General features: G+C 35.8%; 1 protein-coding gene across 2 annotated transcripts in view; it reads left to right on the forward strand.

Annotated features, from left to right (window-relative positions):
• Window positions 1-8,429, forward strand: part of LOC129751784 (leucine-rich repeat-containing protein 58-like) — a 28,343-nt gene extending 19,914 nt beyond the window's left edge. For both annotated transcript variants that reach the window (XM_055747496.1, XM_055747497.1), the window contains exons 3-6: window positions 5,831-6,047; window positions 6,506-6,695; window positions 7,596-7,689; window positions 7,781-8,429. In XM_055747496.1, coding sequence (XP_055603471.1) covers window positions 5,831-6,047; window positions 6,506-6,695; window positions 7,596-7,689; window positions 7,781-7,853 — 574 coding nt within the window. In that variant the 3' untranslated portion in view covers window positions 7,854-8,429. The remainder of the gene's footprint in view (window positions 1-5,830; window positions 6,048-6,505; window positions 6,696-7,595; window positions 7,690-7,780) is intronic.
• Window positions 8,430-9,297: the final 868 nt, after the last annotated feature.

The raw sequence follows: 9,297 nt of genomic DNA on the forward strand, positions 1-9,297 counted from the left end.
TAGTACATCTCTCACTGGAACGTTAGGTGGTTTTCCTCGGGCCCGAAGGGAGTCTATAAAATTCGTTCTGGCGACAAGATGGAACTCACACGACCAAACAATATGCTCAATGTCGTAGTAAACTTTGCCACAACCGCACAAATTGCTGCCAGCAATGTCAAGGCGATAGAGTACCGCGTCTAAGGAATAAGAATTGGACATGAGACGGGAAAATACACGAATAAAATCCCGACTCAGGTCCAACCTATTAAACCAGGGTTTAAGGCTTACCTTTGGGATAATCGAGTGAAGCCACCGACCCATTCTATTTTCTATTAAATGACGCACTATTTTTGTGCTGGAAGAAGCAATATAATTTTTTGAACAAATTTTATCAAAAAGTATTGAAGTTGATACAACCAAATCAAGTCTCAAGATATGGAAAGGGGATTACTTTTCTTACCTAAGTACGAGAATTTGATGCAAAACAGTATGTATATCTAAACTTTTTGATAAATTTAAATATGACCTCTTTTGATGTACAGAAGTTTCAGTAGAGAGCTTAGGAGATTAAGAGAAGAAATCTCATGCGACTTCATTACATGTCAGGGTGATTTCCATGTTACACTACCTTTTCTCCAAACACTCGGCGTGAGGGTCTCTGGATAGATGGCGTACAGCCAAATTTTAAATCTTATATTTTTACAATTGTTTTATTCTAAATGAGGCATATGTTAATTACCGTACACGAACTAAAAAATAGATAAAATAAATTTCGTTTCAAATAATGTTTCGTGTGAATTTTCAATTCAATATCAAGGCTTTGTCTCAAAATTCAGTAAATACGTTTTTAATTGTTGTTTTGTTTTCTTTTATTAACCCAAATTTATGTTGATCAAAGCATATTTACTCAAATGACTTTTGTATTATAACCATATAGCATGATATATCGTGAGTTCATTGATTAGTTAGGAATAACAATAAGGGAAACCAGCGAGTTCAATTACTCATTGAAAAAATCAAGCACCTATTTATTTTTATTTGTATCATAACAGAGCCAATCACATTCTTTTTAGATTTTACAAAAAAAAAAGGATTCTGATAGCTAACAATAGAAGCATAGGGAAATAGGTTTCAAAATAAGATCTTTACACTTGTCAAAAGTGTCTCCTGATCATATCCCTTTTCCCCACATCCGCACCCAAATTGTTTTGCTAGGATGCAGAGTTGACCTCGGTCCTAAAGCACAAGTTTATTTTCTTTCATCTTTTTCTCTTATTTTCCTCTATCTGTTGACTACTAGGACGTGGCCGGCGCCGAGAGAGCATCAGTTTTGTTCATTGAGAATATGCTGTCAATCCCAGACACGATTCTTTTGACCTCTGGACAAAATTGATGGCCTCGGTCAATCACGAAGTAGCAACCATTAGCGATGTGGATTTCTTTCTACTAAGGGACCGTTCAGATACCACGTGGACAGAAAAATGAGATTTTTGACCCCCTCCTCCCCCTCCGTGGACAAGCGTGGACATTTGGCAAACACCTACCCCCCTCCCCGGATGTCCACGTGGACAATTTTTAAAAGTTTTTATTTTAAATACCTATAATTTGACAGTTAGAAAACACCACTTTTTGCCTTTTTGATATAGAAATGGCTGATTTTCTAAAACCGAATAAGAATTTCCTGATATAAAAAAAAAAATCAAAATTTTTAATTTCTCAATTATTATGTTTATCACTTGCTTCCAAGTAGCTACCTATTGTTTAAACTTAAACTGGAAAGGTATGCCATTTTGAGATTTTGATTTTAGCATCTTAATATTTAATCACCTTTAGAAAATATTTTGAAAGTAATTATGTCCACGTGGACATGAACCAAATCCCTACCCCCCTCTGCGTGGACAAGCGTGGACATTTCCATACCCCCCTCCCCCCTCTAAGTTGTCCACGTGGTATGTGAACGGCCCCTAATCCACGCCTGAAGTTATGGAATCCGAAATGTTTAGGTATTAATGATGACGGAACAAAGTCAAACACAAAAGTATCAAATCAGTTTCAGTAATAGTTTAAGGTGACATTTCGGGTTCAATGACTTAAGGGGGATGTGAGTAGTCCATCAAGCTAAGCTAAGCTAATTCGTATTTACCCTACATTCCCCTACATTTTTAATGTTCAAGTTCATAAAAAGCATGTTCGTACTTGAAAATTTTGAACCAAATGAGACTTATCTTTTCCGAGGTATCGAATGAAGGCTATTTAAGCTTTCAAGTCAAAACCAAGGGGGGTAAATAGAAGGAGATCTGATCTCTCAAATTCCAGAATCATCCATATTGATTGCTTCGTTGCGTTTGTTTACCTTTAATCCATAGAACAGTTGAGACCTAAGCTTGCCATTTCATTTTAGCACACTGCTTGTTTGTAAACAATGATAACGAGCATCATCCCACTTCACCACGTTCTCTACGCCTACTTACTGTAGAAGTCAGAGAACCTAGTATTTTAGTTACCTTGGTCAGAACATGTTTTTTTCTAAATTATTTGAAAAATGTACACCCAAAATAATTTGAAAATTAATTCTACGGTATTTTTCACGTAAACTGTGCTTTGAAGCATCCCATCGATTCTACGTGAATCAGGAGTAACTTATTATTCTCCTGAATTTCACGTAAAATCTAAGGGAATGGATTCTGAAATCAACTGAAGAATTTTCTCAAACGTTTGGTTGTAAATTCTTATAAGAAAAAGAGCTGGCATCAATAAGCTTGTTTGAGTTGTAAACATTGGGTTGGATGTTTTTTTCCGTAATTTCGTGATTTTTCGATAATTTCTTGTTTTTCGGAACCTTATCAATGTTACGGACGCTGAAATTTTCAAGCCCTTGTAGATCGAAAGAAAAGGGTAAGTCAAAGCAATAAAAATTAGATTTCCGCTGAAAGAAAAGATATTCTTCCTCAGGTCGAAAAGTGGTGTACGATAAGAGAAGTTCCGGCTCATCGAGAAGGAAAAGCTGCCAGAGGGTCCTAGTGCACGTGAGTTATATAGTTATCATTTGATTTTTTTTTGTTATTATTAAAATACGTATTTCTCTTTTTCAGGATTTTGGAAGCCCAAGAAGTAAACTGGGCTGCAAGAGCTGCGGATGTATTTTAATCACCATTAAGTGCAGTAGAAACAAATGCAGTGATAGTGGTTGTGTCAGGTTTGGAAAAGTGAAAATAAATTAAATTGAATAAAATTTTCATTTCTTTTATTACAATCAACAGAGAAAAAAAAACATTAACTAATTGAACCTCAAATTCATTTCCAATCTTAAATTGCTTTATGTATTCTTCATCTTCACATCGTATCGAACTCATTTGAAATTCACGTAGTAGCTGAATTTCATAAAGTACAAATTCTTATTGAGGTGCGTTCACCGGCTATATTGGTTGAAACTACGTGAAAATCAATTGGATAAAAATTATGTAGTTTTTCACGTTGCCACGAAGTGTGGATTATTATGGGTGTAGGGGAAAAGTGGGTAAAACATACATAGCTCCATTTTCCTATGCGTACGGTGGCTCAAACAGCCTTCATTCGATCCCTCGGCAAAGAAAACACAAGATGAGTCTCATTTGATTCAAAAATGTTCAAGTTCGAACACGCTTTTTCTGAACTATATTAAAAATGTAGTAAAATTGAAGGTAAAACGGCCATAACTCCATTTTACGAAACGAGCGATGGCTCAAACAGCCTTCATTCGACTCCTCGGAAAAAATCACACAAAATAGGTCTCATTTAATTCAAAATTTTCAAGTCCGAACATGCTTTTTTCTCAATTTATTGTAAAATTGTAGGGAAACTTAAACAGCTTCATTCGGTCCCTTGGAAAATAATCACACAAGATAGGTCTATTTTTGTTCAAAATTTTCTAGTCTAAATCAGTGTTTTTCGGGATTGTTTACAGAATATAGGGGAATAAGGACTATATCTCCATTCGTAAGCTTGTGCGGCGTCTAAAACTATGTCCAATCGATTCTCCGGGCATTTTCACTATAAGAAAGTATTTTTTCATAGATTTGGTTCATGTAAAAGGGAAGATATTCAATTTCTTCGCGGTTTATACACTTTTTCCCCATTGTCCCCCCCACTTTTATTTTACATTTAGAATATGTTGTCCAGATTACAGATATTCTAAATGAAAAGAAGTTGCGACTAGTAACGACTAGAAACTAATATACCTGTATATTTTTTAAATAAAACTATTTGTTTACGTTTTGATTCGTACGTCGTAATGATAGCGCACGTGAGATTTTATGAAATTATTGATAACTCTTATAAGAATTCCTTTGAGTAAAAACGTGTAAAGCTTAGTGCATTTAGAAATGGGACAGTTACGAATGCGTGTATCTCAAAACCCATTTGTTTGATCTAAAAGATAATTCATCAAAAAATTTGAAAAAAAAAAACATTTATCGCTTTTTTGTAAGAAAAATTTCTTCTTTATTCTAGGTATCTCCCATCGGCCGGCGCACACTTTTTTCAGTCATGATATTTTTCAAACTTATACTTCGGAATTTCTGATTGCAAAATCTGACAATAACAAAGAAAAACCATCATGAGATTAAACTTAAATTATAATCGGTTAGTATAGATCGTAGGTTGCGAAGGGTACATACAAGATTACTCTTTTTAGGCTTTTAAAAACAGCAAAAACTTGAGTTTTCGTTTTGAAAATTGTTTTTTTTTACAGGAACAGGATTTTGGCAAATCATTATATTTACCCAAAATAACCAGCAAATAAATGCTTTAATATACTCGGGACCTTGCCACGAGCAGACATGGTATAAGATTCAAACGCTGGAATTTGTTTGGAAAAGAGTATTTCATAAGTTTTGTCGTCCTTCAGATATCATTTTAGGGATTTATCATCCCAGAGGATGAAAATCCCGTACAAAATAAAAAAGAAAAATCAGATATCATCTGTCCCATAGCCTCGGCTATACAGCTTACGAGCTCTGGAACTATCAAAAAATTGTTGTTTGAGGTTAGGTTGAATGTCTCATTACTATTTACTAGGCAACACTTTTAGCTTATCGGAGAAAATTTTTTGGACATTTCAGCGATTTGCCCTTAGTTTTTCGCTTATTGAAAATAAAAAATGCTGGTATGAGACTTGACTTCCTTTATGCCCCTTAACCGTAGTTGCCGATAATGGATTCACTTAAATGCTTGATTTGAACGTTGTGGACATTTTTGACAGTGTTTGCTTACTTTTCCACCACTCACACACAACGGTTTTTTGTTAGCTATCAATTTAATAATGATGGATTTTAAAGGAAACTGTGCAAAATTGTTTTTTTTTTCTTCTTCTCTTGCATCGTAAATATCTCAAAAAATGCGTTAATTTTGAATTTTGAAAAAAAAAAAAACGTTGGATGGAACTTTTTATAGGCAACAAAATGCTGTCAACATTTTGAATGTCCGATTACTAGTAAACGAGCTATTAGCAAAAAAAAGTATCCCATTTCTAAAAGGACTAAGCTTTACTTCAATAGTTACGGGTTTGGAGAAAATCCGCAGCAGAAGAAACATTTGGTTTAAATCAAAAGTAAATATATCTCAATTGGAAAATGTTAAAAAACGATGAAAAATTTAATCATCGTAAATTGAGTTTGTTAATATGTTTAACGGCCTTATCAGTGAAAGTGATGTCCTTTTTAGTGAGAACATTTCAAGATTATGAAATTAATACAACACAAGTTTCTCCCATGATTCCATAAGCTTTCGATAAGATTCAAACTGCTGTTAATCCGTTTATTACAAGAAAAATATTTGACTAAACTTAATTTCCTTTCCCTCTGGTTTGCAGCCTGCAGTTGCTCTCGCTCGGTGGAAACTTGATCGCCGAAATCCCGGACACCGTCGGCCTGCTGAATAACCTCCACGCTCTCGTACTCTGTGATAACCAGATCGAAGTGCTGCCGAGTTCGATTGCCCGTCTGATCCACCTCAAGTCGCTGCTGCTGCACAAAAACCGTCTCAAGCACCTGCCCCGGGAGATTATCACCCTGAAGAACTTGACCGAGGTAAGGCGAGACTTTATTAAAGTTATAACTAGGGAGGTCTAGACAAACTATTGTATTTACTTGTCCAAAACAGTGCAACGCAACTTTGTTGCAACCATCAGGGACAAACAACACTTACTAGTAACAACGCTTAACCTTATACCTTATCACTGAGCTTTTTGATTGGTGGGCTTACCTACAAAAAGAGCAACGCCAAGATAACAGGACGGATTCCGTTTCAATTGTCTCTCGTGTGTTTTTTTTTTCTGTGCTGCATCTGGTACCGACCAATAAGAGCGACCATAAAACGATTACAAGAATTAAATTACTCTCCACCAGTACCTTCGTCTAAGAAATCTGAAAATGAATCAGCAATTTTACAGATAAACGAATATTATCAACATCGACTGACTGACTTCCGAACAGTATAACGAAAATTCGTTAAATTTTATTTCTAAATTTTACAATTTGTCTTTTAGCTCAGTCTCCGTGACAATCCGCTGGTGGTGCGCTTCGTCAATGATATGACGCTGAACCCGCCGAGTCTGCTGGAGCTGGCTGGCCGGGCCATCAAAACCAGTTCTGTGCCCTTTGGGCCCGGAGAGCTGCCGCGCACCCTGATCGAGTATCTCAAGACGGCCAACTGTTGCGTCAATCCCGATTGCAAAGGTAAAATAATAGAACTCAACCCTTCGTTTCATAAAGTTACAAATTTGCCACAATTAATGTATGGAATTAATTTTTTTCTCGGTGTACACATAATTTCCAATTGTTAAAATAATTTTAAGAAAAAAATAAAAAATCATGAAACGAAGGGTTAACACTCTCTACGCCAGCACAAGGTTGCCGAAAAAAAAATGAAATCAGAAATTCTATGTCCTATGAGTTTCTAGGATGGTTTTCTGGAATGGTGTTTCTATAAGTTTTATTGAAAAGTCTACAGTTTTATTTTAAATTGCACATAGTTTTTATGAATTAAAGTCAGAAATCCAAAGTCAAAATTGACATAAAGAATAAAGATTCTGAAAATTCGTAAGAAATAAAAAAAAACTGTGAAAAATTTCAAAATTCTGTGATTTGTGACATAATTTTTCTGTTATTTCGACAACCTTGCATTAGAGGCGTAAGAAATAAGAAAGCGATTTGGAAGTTAAATTCTTACTAATATAGGTTCCGCGGCTATGAATTCGGATTGAGATAACCCTGTCGAAAAAAAGTCAAATTTTGCAAAAATTCGGAACAAAAATTTTGAAATAAATCTGAGTGTTCTATTCTCTTCCGTTTAACTTTACTGGCATCGTTTGTAGGAACTTCCGATCACTTTTAAAATGCGAAACTTGCTGCACCTCCATAGTTTTTTTTTTTTGCTCGGTGCAACAATGTCCCGAAAAAACTCGTCTGTCTGTTTTACAACCCAGACAAGGGGCTTAAATTTGTTTGTAAAGTGTTGGAAAACGCTTGATTTAATCCCGCTCGACCCAATTCACTGATTACTGTTTTGTTTCTCTTTTTTTCCTTTTCCGATCCATGTCTATAACAACAAAAACCGAAACACACCACACTCGACAGGAGTCTTCTTCGACAATCACGTGGAGCATATCAAGTTTGTGGACTTTTGCGGAAAGTATCGCATTCCACTGATGCAATATCTGTGTTCCTCCAAGTGAGTATCAAAGGTCGAGTGCCTTTGCTCCTGTTTCTCAACAACTCTTCGATCGTTTCAATTTTACTTATTTTTTCCAAATATTTTTCAGATGTATTGAAACTTCTGCGGATGTGCACGGTGAGCCGAGCAGCAGCATGATGCGAAAGGTTCTCCTCGGTTAGTAGCAGCATTTCATCGTCTTGGGGGTTTGAGGCCGACGAACCCGTAGCGTGCCACTCTCAGGTGCAGAATTGTTACTACACATTGTTATCGATTTCCTCCTTCTGAAACAAATGATTTTCCATCAAGAATCGTGTTGTATCATTTAACTATCTACAATCGTACAAAAAAGTAAGATTGGTTTCTAGATTTGTTTCTTTTAAAAAGGAAAACTTTCCTTTGAATAAACTTCTACCCACTACATAATACAGGTTATACTTGCAGACTAATTAATTGTTAGAGAATTGATCAGAAAGCGAATTATTGTGTGTTAAAACAAAGTTGGAAAGCAAAGCGTCCGTATCTATACCTAGGTAAATAATTGTTATTCGTATTGTCAATGAGAAGAAGAAAAAATATAAACACACATGTTAAATATTGTGATCTGCTCCTAGAGCTCTTATAGTCGAACCAGGATATAAATTCTGTGCTGCTGGGAGTTGTGACATAGTCATTCGAGCAACAAAAAAAAAGGAAACCGAACAAATTTGAGTTGATTTTAACATTAAACAAACAAAGAAACATATTCTGCAGAGTAATCATGAAGTGTTCTTATTATTGTTCCGAAAGTGTCCTTAAGTTGGAATTTCGATAGTAGAATTAGTTTTGGTAACGGTAAATAGTGAACCAATGAAGAAGTGGCTCCAGAGAGTAAATATGTTTACTCTGCGTTTCACGTAGCGTGAGATGACTAAAAACACTCGCTTTACTCGATTCCAGAAGACGCTTCAGACGAAAAAATGACCGATGCTGCACATCAATGGTATCCAGAAACAGAAACAGTGTCCGGGAAATAGGACTAATTTTGGGAGGTTTTCACTGGATGGTAATTTACACTAGAATCTCTACTATATTTTCTTTTTCTAGGCTGACATGCTTATTTGCAAAAGTAAAGAACGAGGAAACGTGTTAGGATTTTTTTTTTCTGATGCAACTATTTTTTTTCGAGGCCCCAATACTCAAACATGAACGAGCTCAGAGAAAAATGAGAGTGTGTATGTGTGTGTTTTTCTTTTCCTCTTTCGTCAGTATTTTTTGTTTTGTTTATGTTTTCCCAGTTTGCTCAAAATACCGTCGAAACAAGAAGCGTTTCACGAGCGCGTTGTACAGTTCTACGAGCTGCACAATAATCTAAGCAAAATGTATACAGTACAGTACAATGTGTCGGTTTCCACTGTTTACCATATCCTAAAATCCCCAACAACTACTAGCAAGCAAGGTAGTGGCAGACCAGCGAAAATTATGGACGCAAAAGGACTTCGTTCTTTTTCTCGTGCCTCCAACAAAAATGTTTTACTGAGCCAACGGGATGTCGACAAAAAGTTCAATTGTTCTCACCAGTATATTGGCAAGACATTGAAAAAAGTTGAAATTAAGTGCCGAAAGAAGACAAAAGCCCCAGAATAC

Source organism: Uranotaenia lowii, chromosome 3 (genome assembly GCF_029784155.1).
Source record: "Uranotaenia lowii strain MFRU-FL chromosome 3, ASM2978415v1, whole genome shotgun sequence".
In the NCBI taxonomy this organism is placed as follows: domain Eukaryota; kingdom Metazoa; phylum Arthropoda; class Insecta; order Diptera; family Culicidae; genus Uranotaenia; species Uranotaenia lowii.